This window comes from Cyprinodon tularosa, unplaced genomic scaffold (assembly GCF_016077235.1).
Source record: "Cyprinodon tularosa strain WSP-4 unplaced genomic scaffold, ASM1607723v1 ctg498, whole genome shotgun sequence".
NCBI classification, from domain to species: Eukaryota; Metazoa; Chordata; class Actinopteri; order Cyprinodontiformes; family Cyprinodontidae; genus Cyprinodon; species Cyprinodon tularosa.
This window is the reverse complement of record NW_024039227.1, coordinates 491347-509441: the sequence shown is the minus strand read 5'-3', so window position 1 is coordinate 509441 and position 18095 is coordinate 491347. Positions and strand designations below refer to the sequence as shown.

Below are 18095 nucleotides of genomic sequence, written 5' to 3'. Positions count from 1 at the left end.
TTTGATTCAGATATGTTTAAGCAGATACACACCTACAGTAAAACACGTAGGGCAGTGGACCAGGGTTGAAAACTTCTGGTCTGCAGTACAAAGGCCAAAAACATCTTAAAATATATTTTTTCTTCCTGTACAGGGTCATTACAAGACAGACACATTAAAAACGGAGATGAGATTTATGCAATATTCACACCAAAGCAAAATGTGATAAAAATTCCTGCTTCTCAAAAATCAGATATAGAAACCAGTGGAACAGACAAGGTTCGATGTCATGTCATGCTCAAGGTGAGTTAACTGCAGAATAACATGTCAAGAAAGTTGGTCATTTGGGAACTTTAGTTACATCTCTCTTTTGTAATGTTCTTTAAATGACTGCCAGCAGACCAACAGCTGGCAGTCTTACATTAGTTTAAAAAAAAAACTACATTCAGCGATAACAGTAATTTGCAAAGCAGATTTCTTAATGTAGGGGGAAAAACAGCTGGTATTTCGTTCTATTTTCCCCCACAATATTTAGAGGACCTAGGCACATGTTCTGATACAAGTTCAAACAGAGCTTTAAGCAGTGCAAGATGTACTGACTTTTTCTGGTTATATTTTGAAAAAAGAGAAACTTGTGATTGTGATTTTTTTTTCTAACAGTATACCATGTTTGTATAAATCAACCTTGAATGAGAAAAAGGGTGTCCAGAAACCCCAAAGGACAAAATAAAACACTACTCTGTCTAAAAAGAAAAAAACACATCTGTCACAATAATAAAATGCACTACTATTACATGACCAAAAATGTGGCGTTATTAAACACTATACTGCACTTAATATATGAATTAAGGCAATTTTCAACTTCAAGAAGACAGTTTTTAACAGATTAGTTATATATCTATCACTGTTTTCACATGTTTATTGTTATGTGAACAAGATTTAATTATTTTATTACATGTTTATCATCTGAAAATGTTTACAGCAAAATTATGAGCTTAGTGTGAACTTGAAAGAAGACACAATTGGTGTTTTGAAGAAAAAGCTTGCAATTGAGAGTGGGATTCCAGGGCATGTCCTACATTACAAGTAAGCTTCAATATTTTTGATCCAACCAATACCATGGCTGCCCATTTCTTATTCCAATACATAACAGTTTGTCTTCTATCTGGCTGCCTGTTTTCTGCTTGCCCTTTTATTTCTGTCTGCCTATTTGACCTCACATCTGCCAGCCCGTCTCTCTCAGCCTTTCTGTCTCTTTGTTAAAAATAAGATGTCCTGAGTTGATGCACCAGGCAGTACGCAGGAGCAGCCTGCAACAGATTTTTGACTTTATGAACACAAAAAATAACACATATTTCCCAATCTTAAAATAAGATACATGGCAAAATGTTCTAAAATTTTTCTTATTTTTGCACTAAAAAAATTAGGTCAACAAAAAATCTGTAAACAGAGAGATAAATAACAAGTTAGTTTATAGGTAGTTCAATTAAAATACAAATGTAAATCTTTTCATATGTTCACAGGAAGCAAAAACTTAAAAATGTTAGTCAAAACAGGAATCCAAAAATCTAACATAAAAATTAAACCCAAACCAAAACCATGGGGACATCAGGGGAAAACAATCATGAGGAGCTAGGGTAAGACGAAGTAAGATGAGGAACCAGCACTGAGGGACTGCAGCGGGAGTGTATTTATGGCTGACTGAACGAAGGCAGGACTAACGAGCTGATAAGGAGCAGGTGTGAGTACAGCGGATGAGGAAGCCAAGGGAAAAGAAAACACAACGAGGCAACAGAAGACAAGCAAAGAAAAAACTGCGAAACTTCAATAAATCCAGAACACACCAATAAAGCTAGAAAACAAAGAAAAACATAAATAAACCTGAAAATGAAAACTTGGAGAAAAACCAATAGAACCAAGATCGTTACACTGTAATTTATTAAAAAAGTAGTACTAAAAGAATGTTGCCAAAGCAGGTAGGCATGGAGTTTTGTTTGTGTCTAACAGGCACCTCATTAGGATTATGCAAATATTTATTTCAGTTTTTTAAAAAGCTCCAAATCACAATATATGCCATCATAAGGCACTTTACAGAGACAACTCAATTAAGTCATACAGATATATTGGCTAAAAATATTTTTTCATCTAAGGAAAACTAGCTGATTGCATCGAGTCAGTTTTTGTTTCTCCTAGATGAGAATGTTACAACAGTAGACATTTGCTTGCATTGTGTCGTTGACTCATCAGCAATTCCAGACAGTATGTATGTAGCAATATTAAAGAGGAAAACTCCATTTTAACAGGAACAAACCTCCAGCAGAACCAACCAGCTTCGAACCAAATAGGAATTCGACAACTATGCATTTCCAATTTCAGGTGGATGGAAACAAGTCTAATGTACATTTACCATTTATAAACAGACCTTCTAATACACAGATCTAATACACACACAAATATATCTGTCTGTCTGTCTGTCTGTTAACAGTATCTGTCTGCAAATTTCTACTTCAAATGTGTATTTGTATGATTTGATTGATTGTCTTTGTATAGTGTTTTGATTTGACGCGTTGAATTGCTGCAGTATAATTCTAAAATAATTTTAATTACTTTTTTTCCCCCCTTGTCATAATAATGTTAGAGGTGATGGTAGCCCTTGTGACACACTGGAGAATTGTGGAATAACTGAGGAGTCAACAATATTCTTCTCACTGTCCTCGTTCTGTGATGAAGATCGAGAATGTGACTTCTTCATCAATGACGTTGAGCCTTCAGTCCAGCAAACTTCCACAGGAATGAGCTATTTGCTTTCATCTCTCTATATAATTGTAAGTAATACCTAATAGTGTTGTCATAGTGCTCTGGCTTAAACCATGGATAGTTAAACGGAACTATTACTTCCCAACTGTTATTACTAACGGGAAGTAATAGTAATAATCTAATATTTTTAATTAACCATCCTAAGTTGCATATCTGAATTGATGGAAATATTATGTAATTGAGTCCAGAGTGAAGAGGCTAATCCAAACCAGTCTATAAACTGAGGCACTCTCTTCATCCACATTTCAGCTCTTTCTTCTGCACTCTGACCATGTATGTTTGTGTGTTTCTTTAATTCATGGAAATCAGACAATAATCCACATGGAAATGGGTATATCCATCACAACGAAATTTGGATACAAAAGTGGAAAATTACTCCACAAATCTGATATTTATTCGTTTGAAATTTGAAGAGTAAAATTAGGACAATAAATCTACTATAGGAAAAAACATTCAGTAATTCCTTCAAAGTTTGAAAAGCAAATCCTGAGGAAACTTAGATAATAGGTAGTTGGACTTTGGATCCACTGCTTAGGTTAGAAACACAAAAAAGAATCCTCAGGATGTTGACCATAAATTTAGTGAAAAAAACAAGAAGGAAGGCTCACTGGGCTTGGTTCTGATGAAATCGCAAAAAAAGTATCACTGTTTCTTCTTTCTTCTTCCAAGTCCCAAGCTGATTCCTTGCAAATGTAAAAATACTGTAAGTCCATTTGAGAACGACACAGCTCCTTTTAGCTACTTCCTGTGCATTTAGGGGCGTTAGATCCTTTTTCTTGGCCAACAAAAGCCTGGATTTTTTTTCCCCAGCCTTAAAAGGGATATGAATCTTTCTTGCCTCACTTACAACTTCCTGACACGTTTGCTTGCAATATACAAACAATTTTTCAGCCAAGGATATATTTGCATTTTCAATTAAAAGTTTCAGCTGGATGGAAACAAGGCTAATGTATGGAAGCAAATCGTTACCATATTTAAAATGAAAAAGCATTTTCAGAAATGCTTTTTCATTTTAAGAATGTGGCTGCATTATTTTGCTCATTAATGAAATTAGTAATCAATAATCCTGTTTGATCCTGCTCATCGTTTTACTTAATTAAAATTAAAAAGAAAAAGACATTTTAGATTTATTTTTTAAAATGTTCCCCAGCAAATACATACCAAAATTCTATTTGAAATGTAAAATTTGAAAATGAAAAAGCATTTCCAGAAATGCTTTTTCATTTTAAGAATGTGGCTGCATTGTTTGACTCATAAATTAAATTAGAAATCAATCATCCTATTTGCATTTTCTTCTTTAACACTGCACTTTTATGCAATAATTTAAGAGAAAACACAGCAGATATTGCTTTTTCGTTTTCATGGTCTGCAAGCAAAGTACTGTCCACAACTCGAAAAAGAAAAAGCATTCTGAGCAGCAGGGACAGCAGAGTGACGTCAGCAGCCGCTCTTCCTCAGGTCCTTGCTAACAGGTGTTATGCCCAAAAATGCATGCCTGCCGAGATAGGCATCCCCAGTCGTGGGAGCATGCATCGCTTTGTTCAACTGCATATCGAAGAGGAAAACTGATTAAAATACGACCAATGGAGCTTGGCTTCTTATATTAATGATATAAAAACGTTTAAATATACCTCTCGTGGGAAATAAATGTGGTTATTTGGCAGATTCATTTACAAAAATACGGATTTTTTAATTCCAAAGATTTTGACCGAAGTACGGCTGACTTACTTGTGGTCTCTTGTTATTTACACACAACAATAAACCGTGGTAGCCGACGTGAGTTTTGAGATTGCAAAGCTTTCTCTTAAGGGTAAAATCAAATGCTTATCTACACAGCACAGCGTTCACAGACCAGTGTGATGCATAAGACGCGCGCGCCTTGCCACATACGTGCTGTTGCTCAAGAACTAAACTGGTACAAGCAGCAAAAAGGAAGCAGCAGACGCGATTTTGCTGCTCCTGCTGCGTCCGGTGTGAATGCAGCATTATTCTTCCCTTCAAATGTTATAGCAGAATATCGCCAGTGATACTGATTTAAAAATAATAATAAAAGACAAACGTTTGCTTGAAAGCAGGTCGCTGACAGCAGTGTCTACTCATTCCTCTGAAAGCAAACAGCTCCTTCTTTTCCACACGTTCCTTAAAAAATCTCTCGTTGTTTCACAGTGTCCAAATGTTCTTATCCCATAGAAAACTGTTGTAAACCATATGCTTGTAATAAAAATGAAATAGAAAATGGAGTGTAATGATTGAAGACTAAATCCTGAAGGAAAATAACTTTTTCCTGTGTGAAATTTTTACTTAAATCTATATTTGTGTTTTATTATTAACTTACAATTTCTCTTTATTGTACTATCCTTAATAAACAGTCTGTGTTCTAACATCAGGCAATTTATTTATATAAAATAAAAATCAAACCTCCTATAATATGTCCCCCCTGTCTAAATCAGACAAAAAAAGGTCCCAGCTTTTTCATTTTTGACTTATACACATCTTTTATGATGAAAACTCACTCTTGAAACTTTGGAGGTGATAGACCTTTGTTTCTTAAAGTTACAAGGGGGGAACAGATTATAGCAGGTCACCTGCTATAATCAGCGCCCCCTACCAAACAAGATGGGTAGCCTGGTCAGCAAGGACCTGAGGAAGAGCGGCTGCTGATGTCACTCTGCTGTCCCTGCTGCTCAGAATGCTTTTTCGTTTTCGAGTTGTGGACAGTACTTTGCAGGCAGACCATGGAAATGAAAAAGCAATGTCCGCTGTGTTTTCTCCTTGATTATGGCATAAATGTGCAGTGTTGAAGAAGAAAATTCAAATGCAAATAGGATGATTGATTTCTAATTTCATTTATGAGTCAAATAATGCAGCGTTTCTGGAAATGCTTTTTCATTTTCAAATTTTACATTTCAAATTGAAGTTTGGTATGAATTTGCTAGGGTACATTTTGAAAAATAATTATCAAATGTCTTTTTAATTTTAATTGAGTAAAAGGATGAGCGGTGTTGAAGAAGAAAATGAAAATGCAAACAGGATTATTGATTACTAATCTAATTTATGAGCCAAACAATGCAGCCACATACTTAAAATGAAAAAGCATTTCCAGAAATGCTTTCTCATTTTTAAATTTCACATTTCAAATTGAATTTTGGTATGTATTTGCTGGGGAACATTTTGAAAAATGAATCTCTAATGTCTTTTTTATTTTTTATTTTAATTAAGTAAAAGGATGAGCAGTGTTGAAGAAGAAAATTCAAATGCAAATAGGATAATTGATTACTAATTTCATTTATGAGTCAAACAATGCAGCCACGTTCTTAAAATGAAAAAGCATTTCTGGCAATGCTTTTTCATTTTAAATATGGTAACAATTTGCTTCCATACTAATGTACATTTACCATCTATAAACACTTTATAAACACTCGCTTTGTGTTTATAGACAGCTAGTCAATCCACTCAAGATTAATATTTATTAACTGCTGGATTACTTGTACTCTCTCATGCACACCTTTGTCTTCACAGACGCAAATGCTCTACATTCAAATTCTCAAACACTACATCCATATTCATGTTACCTACATATCACAGATAATTCTAATTTGATTACATTTTTACTATCTCACAAAATTTTAACCTGGAATGACTTAGTCCCTTTTAACTTCTTCACTAAGTAACATTTGGATGGCTTATTTATTCATACAACAAAAAAAGAGGTAAGGTGGTAATTAATGTTATACTATTGATGAATGTTTTTGCCCTTCTTCATTTCAATAGATAGAATAACATACTGCCTTGGAGGTTTATTACAGCTTTAGGGGATGACATTACTTTTCACATCAGCTCTTGCAGGCACACAGAATTTTCCATTGCTGGTTACTTTAAAAATTCACTTCCCCTTTTTTTTAATCCCTTCTTCTTTTGCTCAAGACAGTCAGTAATAGCTATACTGCAGATGTTATGCTTTATTATTTAATTATGAAGATCTTTTACTAATATTTTGCAGGGAAACAATGCTGACCTCACCTCATTTCACAATGTCCATTTAGATTTGAACAGTCTGAAGTTCCCTGGCCTGAAGTGCCAACCATTGAGGAGACCCTCGCCAATTTGGCTGCCTTTAGAACTTAAGCCGGGCATACACTGTATGATTTTTCGCCCTTTACAGGCCGATTCTCCAGTCGTGCAAGACTTTTTCTATTCGGCGACTTTTAGCCTCATTGCGCGTCATGGGTTGTGTAGTTTACAGGGGGTAACGAGGGGCAAAAGCCTCTCATGACCACCTCCCGCTCAGGAATTGTAAAGTCGGGAAAAAATCAAACATCGGGCCAACCAGTGTGAGAACATACAGTTTTGTCATACAGTTTGAGCTGTAGCTGCATGCAATAATATCGCACACTTTGTGCCCAGCTTTAAGCGGCCAAAAACAGAGAGGAGGTGGGAGTTGCAAAGCCTTTATAGATGCACAGCAGGGCTGTATGGCATGTCCCTGTGCATGTGTAGCTTAGATTGAGTGTAAAGTAAAGTAAAGATCTTTGCTCCAACAATGTTCAAAATCCAAATAATAGGTTGTAGCATTACATCTCCAAGCTAATGGCTAATGTTAATTCAAGCTATATGAAAACAATGGCATCCTCTCTATTATCTTAATAGAACATAAAGTAATAAATTGAGAGTACTACTGTGCCGGGATGAAAGTGTCATGAAATATGAGAGATGGACCCAGTCTTTAAGGTGAGTCAGACAGTGACAAGTTTCAAAATGTTTAATGACATGAAAGACAGACACAAAACAGAAACAGAAACTGGCTGCTGTGGATCTACGGACCGCAGCAGCTGCTGGTGGGGTGCGGGGCAACACCCAATCACTGATACTCTGGTTTAACAGTTCAGTCCATCCTCTCCAAGAAAGGCAGGATTCAGCCCCATGGACTACAAAACAAGCTGCAACACAGAGTAGCCCAAACTGTCTTCAATGCAGCAACCTCAGTGAGCAGACAGGAGTTCCAATCCACACAGGAACAGACAGATCCAGGGTTCCAGGAATCCACAGAGTGTGAAGGCAGGTTCAGAGTTCCATGTGTCGAGCAACAAGCTCAGACAGAAATGCACAGATACTGACAGGCAGGCTCAGTGGTTGAGGGACAGAGAAAAGACATGGTACCAGGAAATCTGCAGAATTTTAAACTGGTCTTCACCTAGGAGCTAGACTTACGGGATTTTAAAACTGGCCTCCCCCCAAACTCCAAGCCAAAACCCTTAAGGCTCCGCGGAGAAAGGCCAGAACCCGAGCTCCCCCTGCATCCCAATCCAAAACCCTGAGGGCTCAGTGTAGAAGAGCCAGGATGCGATCAGTGGAGAAGAGCCGGGACACAGGAAACAAACAACAAACCCTCTCAAAGCACTGGCCTCTGGGGACAGGAACAAAAACCAAGGACAAAACAAAACCTAAATGACACAGCGAAAACATAGATAACTTTAAACGAAAAACTAAGAATAAGGATCTGGCCCCGATAGTTGGGCTGAACAGTATATATAGCAGAGGGAGTAGGTGATTAGAATTATTGATAATTAGAGAGTGGGGAATGGTAGGTGAATGAAGTGAGTAATCAGATTAGCTACTGGGGCAGCAATCATGACAGAAAGTGTTGTTGTGATATTCACATTACTGTTCTTTACACAATTAGATGCAGCTTAATATAATGCTTCTCATTGTTATGTCATAGCCCAGGAAAAACTAAAACAAAAAAACAATTACACTTGCCTGTACAAAGACAATATCCATCTTCTTCCACTTAATGGGTGAACTGTACCCCAATACCCTTAGTGTTGCAAGTGAGGGTGCTCCTATCTCCAGCAGTGTATGGGGCAAAGCAGTGGCCACCCAGGACAGGTCGCCAGTTCATCACAGAGGCACAATGAGATATAATGAATGATAATAATAATTTAACTTTTTTGATCTCACATTGGAGAAATTTACCTCTGCATTTAACTCATCCCCTTGGGGAGCAGTGGGCTACCATTGGAGCGCCAGGGGAGCACTGTGGGGTTAAGGGTCTTGCTCAGGGGCCCAGATTGGAGGCAGTGGGGATTGAACCTGGTACTTGCAACTTTGTCAGAGCACAAGCGCACTGCTCTCACCCACTAGGCCGACACTCCCCCCTTACGCACACGCTTATACCTAAGGATTGATTTGAGTTTGTATATATAGCAGCTATTCACAACACATGTCATCTCAGGGCATTTTACAGCAACATTTTAACCAGATCATACAGTCAGACTGGTTCAAATTTTTCTATCTAAGGAAAACCAGCTGATTGCATCGACTCATTGGCTAAGTGTGCGCGGCCATCTGCCGAGGTCCACTGGGGTTCAAGGAGACAGAAGCAGACATACAGGAGGAAGCAGAGATACAAAAGGTTACTGTCAACCTGCTCCACAGGCGGCCCATCCCAGAAATTTAGACATAAAACGTTTCCATCCTAAAGAAAACACTTCCAGATCCTCTATGAATTGTGCATTACAAACAGATCAATAAAATCTTCATTACTCCAAAAAAGCAAAGAACAACAAAAAATAGATTTAAAATTACAGGGTTTTGATATAAAAAAAATACAGAGTACCTAGATAATTTCCTCAGCCTCCTGCTTCAGAGTGAGTCACAGATTATTTGAACTGAGTCATTTGACAAACTGACTCCACAAATATTTAACATACCACATAATGTTACAGTCTGTGGCTGCTGATGGCTATTGTCGTGTTTTCGTATTTTCCTATTAAACCTGACTCTACAATCTACATTGCCTGACAACCGGCATCACAAGCTTTTTGAGGTGACACTAATGTGGCTGTTGGTGATACTATGTCTTTAATTTGTTATTATTATGGTTTAATTTTACGTGTGAACTTTCTTCTTTTGTTGTAGTTTTGCTGCAACCAAAGAAACATGCACACATGCATTTGGAGCATAGGTGGAGTTTTACTTTTGCATCGGGGGGGGGGGGGGGGGGGGGGCAAAAAATGCTTTTTTTCACACGAACACGCTCTCACAAAGATGCGTGTTAAAGCTCATTACGCATGATGACACAAGGGATTAATGTTCAACACCAGTTGTTACATTACTGCATACAATACAACGTAGTGGCTAGGAGTAATCATTTGAAGAAAGTCTTACTTAGTGCAGAAGTAATTGTCTTTTTTTTGTCCTGCGAAAACGTCCACAACCATCTCAGGTGACAGCCTGGCAGTGATGTCGCGCTCGATATGAAGCACAGCAAGGGATGAAAACCGTGCAGCTGCTGTTGTTAAGTGTAGCCAGTTGCGAATCCTTTTCATTGCACAGAAACTCCTCTCGGAAGTGGCAGATCCAACGGGTAGAGTCAATTGCAGCAGCTTGTACAGATTTGGGTAAACGGCCCTTGTCACATTTTTTTGAAGATTTTCACGTGACACAGATCCAACAATAGAGGCTCTAACAAGGTCCATCTCTGCCCCAACAAGGTGGTGTTTGGTTTTCAGAGGCTGTGCATACTTTTTTACGAGAGGTTCAATTCCACTTTTATCACATCTTAAAGCTGAAGTCTGTAAGCCAGGCATCCCCAAACTCGGTCCTCGAGGGCCGCTGTCCTGCAGGTTTTAGAGGTTTCCCTGCTTTAGCACAGCTGATTATCATGATTGCAGTAGAGCTGAAGCCTGTTAATCAGCTTTCAATTAAAATCAGCTGTGCTGGAACAAGGAAACCTCTAAAACCTGCAGGACAGGGGCCCTCGAGGACCAAGTTTGGGGATGCCTGCTGTAAGCTTTTAAAAATCACTTTTTTGTCATATTGGCTAAAACTGTCCCTATGCCCAGGCAGCAGTACATGTGATATGTAACCTGTGAAAAAAACTGCTTCAATTGGCTGTATTGCAATCTGGAATGAATATTTCGGGACGAGACAAAACAACCAATCACAGCCAGAGGAGCGTCTGATGGAGTGTCAATCACAACTCACACACGCTGAATCCCACCCCCTCCCTCTCACTGCTGAACCTGCAGCTGCCGCCCGGCTGCCGCAGTCAGGAGGACGCGCGTGGAAGTCATGGCGGAGCGACAGCCACCAGCGAAAGAGAAACTGACCTTACTGCCCCTGCCGACAACTGCTTACACGGCAAACTTCGGTATAACCAGCATCTTATATCTAGCTGCTTGGAGGTGAGTGTTATCGCTCTTACCGGTTCACACTCCATGCCGCGTACGCTGCTTGGACGCTTCTGGTCGCATGCGGTAGCCGCGCAGATGCTGTGAGAGGGGTGGAGCTTGGAGGTGGGGCATGAGTGAAGCAGGGAGGGTGGGGGAGTGGCGTGAAACCTGTTTTTCTTCAAATTTTCAGTCGAAGTCTGCTCTCTTCTCAATGTAACAGACTGCAGCTTTAACACTGCTGCGCAGGCCTGTGCGAGTTCAACAGCTTCTCCTGTGAATCGTCTGTCCAGTTAGCAAATTATGGTATCCAGCACTGGGAAATACAGGTGCTGTTGGAATCCAGGGGTCTCACTCTGGGACATTTGTACAGCATTTACATAATTTTCTTCTCTGTGGCCCAAAGTCGTTATCAGGAAATTGTCGAGGGAGTTGGGGGGGGTTGTGTGGCCCATTTTCTGTGGTCCAGGACCAGCAGGTGTCCGACTCTGAATGTTCACATCCTCGGGTACGGAGACGTTGTTGTCTCGACAGAACTATTTTACTGATCCCCATACATCGTTCCATTTGTCCGTCTGTCTCTGTGACACAAATTGCGCTTTCAGGTTGTCGGTGAGCACAGCCGCTTCGGAAAGTGTGAGACTGAAGCACTGAACGTCTTTGTATGTGACATGAATCACACGTAGTATGTCTTCAAGTACAATGAGATATGTAATGAATGACAACCTGCCCATATGCTCACATAGGCCAGTGGCCTCCACTGACTATTTTTCTACCTCATCACTCATTTCTCTCAGGCACTTTGTAATCGCAGAGTAGTGTGTTTTAACGGCATGCAGACTTGCGTGCCCAGCAGGTCTGTGTAACTTAGGTTGGCTTCATATCCAGCGATTTCTGTACTTCAATAAAGCGATGGTGGTTTGCCGGCTCTGCAAATACTGAGTACAGTTTGTCGATGACATTCAGGAATGTTTTGACACTACGGTTCACCATGCAGCAGTCCACAAGCATGAGATTCAGTTTGTGAGCCAAGCAGTGTATGTATGCTGCATATGGATGCATCTCTTGAATGTGCTGCTGCACTCCAGACACTCGGCCAGACATTACAGAGGTGCCATCGTAGCTGTTGGCAACAATTGGGATATTTTTCAGTCTCCACAATCCCCGCTACATTTCCAGATGCGGAACAATCAATAAAAAAACAAAAAATGCTCCTTGATTTGAAACTGCTCTGTATATCTTAAAAAGACTGATAGCTGCTCAGTTTTGGATGACCTGGCCTCATCTGCGATTACAGCAAAAAACCCAGTGTCCTGCACTTTCTCTGCACTTTCTGCATGAACCAAATTTGCGCATATCTCAATGATTTTGTTCTGAAAATCTGGACTTGTAGCATTGAAATATTAGATTGCATACTTTGAAAGTCGAAATCATATTTCGAGAAAAATTTGCAAACCTCAAGATAATTCCCACGAGAATCTGAATCGATAGTCTCCCTGTTTCCACGAAAAAGCAATCCAAGTGCAGACAGCAATCTTACTATATCCACGACTTACAGGATGTAAACCAAGGATAGAAGACAGTAGTCAACGTTACTATGTCACATGATTGAAAAATAAATCTATAACAAAAATATACTAGGATTCATATTAATTTCACACTATATCAATACATTTTTTATATTTATATTTTGCCATTTCCTCGACTTAATGTCATTACATGTTTCAGCCACAACCTAATGCTCCTTGTAGTCAGTCAGTTCTAGGATCCTTGTAGGATTTAGATCTCATCGACACATGGAGGGCCCTTCACCCTGCAGACAAAAATTATTCATTGTATTTTAAAGTGTACAAATCCTCCTCGAGGATTGATTATTTTTTCACTGCTAGCCATGCCCTTTCTAAAATGTTTACATTCTCAATTGCTAATATTGTTATTTCAGACCATGCTCCTTTGTTTCTGGTCATGTTCACTTAAGTGTAGCACCCTCCACCACAGTAGTGTTTCAAAAATCCCATACTTCACCTCCAGATTTTATAAAATATTTTACTGAGCAGTTCAAATTCTTTTTGGGTGAGAATGATACTCCAGAAGTCTCTCCCAATGTCCCCTGGGAGAATGCTAAAGCTGTGTCTAGGGGCATTACAATATCTTGTTCTGCTCATCTCAGGCACAGGCAGCAGTCAGAATTTGGAAAAACAATTAAATTAACTTCAGAGAGAATTTGATATCAATCTTCCAGTGACTTGAGATCTCAAATTGACACAATGTACAATTGGAGACCTGGTAGCTGATGGCTTAAGTATCATTTAAATTAATTAATCAATCTGAGCTTTAATGTTGTTACATGTTTTTAGGTTCTTTTATTTTTTTCTTTTTGTAATTATAATTTTTTTTTCTTTTTCATGTCTGTACTGTCCGTACTCTATATTAATCTTTTTTGAACATATTGTTACAGGTTTTCCTGATTTAGTTTTAATTATCAATTTACTTATTTTTATTTATTTATTTTATTTTTCACCGTGTGGGTTTTTTTTTTTGTTGCTGTCGTTGTGGCGGTTTCTTTCTTCACCTTGTTATGTTTAATTAAGAAGCTTTTTTGCTTTTGGACAAAGCTTTTCCTATATAAGTTGAAAAAGGTAATAAAGATATGTTTTAAAAAAAATATTTTCAGGCGAAGTAATTAATCAATATGGCATATACTATATGCATTTTTTTATTTTTAGAATTATCAGAACAAAACCATGAACCTGTAGGTTCAATTAAAGCCACCAATTTAAATGATCAGCAATTAATTACTCTCTATGGCTTTTAAAATGTCCATTTTAAATTTCCATCAGGAAATTCTTCACTCCTTGTTGAACAACATACAGCTTGTATTTAGTAGAAATGTTAATTTTATTTTCGCAATTAAATGTATGTGATTTTCTTTTTCTTTTAGAAATGTAAATTTAGTGGGGATGAACAGAAAAGACTTATTAGCTACATACGGAAACTTACTGGATGCAACCCACTGGCTCAGAGTTTGTATCAGTTACTCTGTAAGAATGAACGCATATCCAGAAATCAAAAGGTAAAAAAAAAAATTTATTCAGAATTTTCTTGACATTAAAAGTATGTTGTTAAGACTTTTTTTCATTTCATTTAGATTGCTACAGTTGAAGGACTCTACATGCTGTTTAGAGAGCTGTTGCCCGCTGTTGGAGCAAAACAAGGTGGAAAGATCATTGATGATCAAGATGTCTTTGAACACTCAACATACTGCTGGGCATATCTTCTGTCTGAAGCAAAGGTAACTGAAAATATACATTAAAGATTTAGACACAATCAAAGTTTGGATATTTGATTATAAATGTTATTTAGAATACAATGTCACTGGAGGTAAACATCTTCAAAGGTTTGCTTCAAACATTCTTTTCATGACTTGTGTCTTTAGTATTCTTAAATTGGTACAAGGTTCCCTGGATTACTAGAGGAAAAAAAGGAACAACTCTGATGTTACAGGTTTTCTGGAAACATATAATTTTTATTTATTACCGTATGAATATGCAAACTTTAAATTTTGTGTTAAACGCCCTGTTCTCTTTGAATGCAAAGAAATCTGTGAAAAAATATGATTTCCTGTTTCCTGCATGTGTGTCTTTATTTATTTTTTTATACAGAAACAGACAGCAGAGCATGAGAACTTTGCACCATATGCTTTGAACAGCGAGGATTGCAGCCGTTTCCGTGAGCCTGTCATAGTGCCTGGGGTACCAAATGCTATGGAAAGAGCAAATGTTCTAAAAAAAATAGAAGGCAAGTGATTTTTATTTTACACTGATATATTTTCTTTAACTACATTAGCTTATTTTACAAGTAAAAGAACTATGTAAGTAAATAAATGCAAGGAAGCAAATAATTCTACAAATAAATATAAAAAATTTGACATGATAACATTGCATTTTGGTTGTAGACATACACTTCCCTGTAATCCCTGATTTAGATTTTTTTTGGTTGTTTCTAAATGTTCGTATTTCATAATGACATCATCTGCTTCTTGCCCCTTCTGGGTAAAGATATGGTAGAAAAAGAGGTAATTTCCAAATACTGGTTGGGGAGATGATCGGCTTAAACTGTATTGTTGAGATCCAGTAGACTGTGTGAGTTGAGACTAGTGCTTCACTCGGGACCCGGAAGATAGATGTCAAGCTTGGATAAACATCGCTTTGTATGAACCTGTCCATGATGAGCAAGCATGAACCGACAGTAGAGAGGTAAAACTCCTCTTTGGGAAGAAACCTCTGGCAGAACCAGGCTCAACATGGCGGTCTTCTGCCAGACCGGTTGAGATGTGACAGGGAATGCAGTAAAAGTCCAGAAGAATGACACTCTGATTAGGATGAGGTTGAAGAAGCACCATGGAAAAGCTAGACAGAGCTTAGCTACGGTGATCAAGAGGGGTATGGAGTTGGGTTGAATCGGGGTCATCTGAATCAAAATCACACATAGCGCAATAAATGCAAGACCTTTTGAAATGAACTCTGGATGCTGATTGGGCTTTGTGGAGATGCGGTTGAAAGCTGAGATGGGTACATGGTGCCAAAGCGCCGGCCGCAATGCTGTGATCAGCCAGATCTAGTGCAGAGATTGAGATAGAAACAATGCACTGTGGTAATGCCTGAGACTATGCTGGTGGTAAGACTTGGCACGATAAGGACGATCTGTAAAAATAGAAGCAGAGATTATTAGAATGCAGTGTGCCCCATGATCACTAATTGGATGACAGATGCAGCAGTAACATGATTAGCTTTGTACAGGCTCATGAAAACTCAAATCTTTCCATGACGAGGTGGCCAAATGGGCATTTTTAGTGTACAGCAGTGATTGGTGCAGATGGGAATTAACGTGGGCACTGCATTCCACCATTAGCATGTATGCGTGAATATCTGGATCTAAATGGCTGTGGCGTAAATGCATGTGTGCTTATGTACTATACAAATGGTTTACAAAGCTCCTTCATAAGGAGGATATCCCTTAAGGACTGGTGTGAGTGGCCCCAGATCCACTCTGCAAAGCCCCAGGCAGACTCAGAGGAGACCAGAGCCCCAAAAATCTAAAGGCATCCCAGACTGCAGAGACACAGAAGAGCAGATATAAGAATGGTTACATCCACCCAATATGGGCAGGAAAGGGCCCCTGGGGCAAAAATAAATCTGACATATTTGTGTTAAAGAACCAGAGCATGAACGATGCCTTTTAACCCCAAAAAATATTAATGAAATTATGGTCATTGTTTAATATTTTGCAGATGGAGACCAGATTCCAAACTGCACTGAGGACAATTTGCAAATAACTTCACTTGTGAGAGCCACTGACATTGAGAAAATTCTGCTCAGTGTTCATCCTTCAGTAACAACTTACCATCTTTGGATTTCCCATGGCAGTGTGACTGGACAGAAGTATGTAGTATTTGCTAATGAACATTTATGTTAAATCTAGAAACTGCATTTGGATAATGCCAATCAATCTCAAAATTGAAAATTAAGCTGCCTTCTTAGTGAGATATGGCTTTTTATTCAAGCTTTAACATAAATACTGGGAAGACTTTTGGAAGCTTGGCAGAAGACCTGAAGGCTTTCCCACAACTCCATGTCACCCCACCAATGCGTCTGAAGGATATAGGACTTGACGATCCATGTCTTGTTTTTCTGAGTAAAGGTAACACATACATTGTAAGATAAATTTATTGTGAGTGTGGAAATTGGCTTGTTTTACAAGCTTCTGATTTAGCTTCTGTATTTCAATTTAGCCCCTAATTATGAACTGTTAAAATGCTGTCACTAATGGTTATTCAAGGCTGTTCATCTCCCTATTTTCCATTTACAGAAAATCTTGGTGTTTATCACAATAAAAATAAGAGAGAACCAGGAACAATTGATGTTTATGACTGTATGACTGGCAAGTCTAAAACTCTGGATGTGAATGAGCTGGCAGCTAAGTAAGTACTATGTAGTCAATACACGAAGACACCAAACAATTTTTAAATAGTTACTAAATTAAGTTTTTCCTATGCAAGCATTATAAACATTTCAGCTTTTAAATACAACATAATTATACTTATAGAAAGAGAACCTTCAGAAGGCTCACAAAAAAGATCCAATTTGCATTTAATCTAGTTCAGAAATTAAGTTACCTAGTTAAGTTCATTAATGTTGTTGTGTGTTGTTCCCTTTTGACCAATAGATATTATTACTTATGCACTTATATCTGCTTATACCTTATTACTTGTTTATACTTGTTCTTTGAATATTCCTTAAGAGCATCTTTCTGTCAGATGTTTCAGTAACTGTCTTTAAATGTATCACAACATTTATAATAATATAACCACTTAGTTCACCAGTAAACTACTCTTTGTGTAATCTAGTGAAGGTAATATTCTGAATCATCTTTATTAGTGAGCCTTTGTACTGAATCAGGAACTCTGTGACTGAGGTCTCAAATTTATTTTGATCTCTATATTGAAAAGTTGAATGAATGAAAGAAAAAATATAATTAAATAAAATACCTAAAATAAAAATGTTTTCTGAGTAAACACAAACAAATTTTTTTTAAATACAGAATTGGTGACCAAAGAGATGACCAATCCATTATCACAACCAGGAATCCGAAGGAGGCTATACAGGTATTTTTAATTCGTACCGGTATATGACTACTATACTGAATTTAGAAGGGACAGGGTTGGTAGCGTGACTATAGGACTGGATCAGAATAGAGCAGTAATCTGATCAAAACCATTCAAATTTTTGATAGTTATCCTTAACTTGTAAAGTTGTAATTCTGAAGAGAAACACAATTATGCTGGATAGTTTTTGTATTAGAAAAACTTGGTAATTGTAATGAGTGTGTAGACTTTTTGAGCCACAGCTCTTTGAAGCTTGTGGTTGTAACATGGCAAAATTCAGAAAATAAACGATAATTTGCGAGGTACAGTAGGCAAAATATATATCCCTCATAATATTCTCAAAATTCCAGAATTGTCCTGAAAGTAGCTCTGCTAGCTTGCCTCTAAAATTCTTTCTTAAGAGAACATGAATTCCTAAATTTTTGCATAAGAGTTTCTTTTTTTCTGAAGTTTTTCACCTCTAT

General features: G+C 38.0%; 1 protein-coding gene across 1 annotated transcript in view; it reads left to right on the top strand.

The window, feature by feature from the left end:
- The window catches only part of LOC119794911, an 80913-nt gene that overhangs the window by 20956 nt on the left and 41862 nt on the right, over positions 1–18095 (top strand). Inside the window, exons 5-14 of the mRNA XM_038302675.1 lie at positions 134–282; positions 962–1065; positions 2618–2804; positions 13909–14040; positions 14116–14259; positions 14630–14765; positions 16258–16408; positions 16531–16667; positions 16836–16947; positions 17568–17631. Of these exons, the coding sequence (XP_038158603.1) occupies positions 134–282; positions 962–1065; positions 2618–2804; positions 13909–14040; positions 14116–14259; positions 14630–14765; positions 16258–16408; positions 16531–16667; positions 16836–16947; positions 17568–17631 (1316 nt within the window). The remainder of the gene's footprint in view (positions 1–133; positions 283–961; positions 1066–2617; positions 2805–13908; positions 14041–14115; positions 14260–14629; positions 14766–16257; positions 16409–16530; positions 16668–16835; positions 16948–17567; positions 17632–18095) is intronic.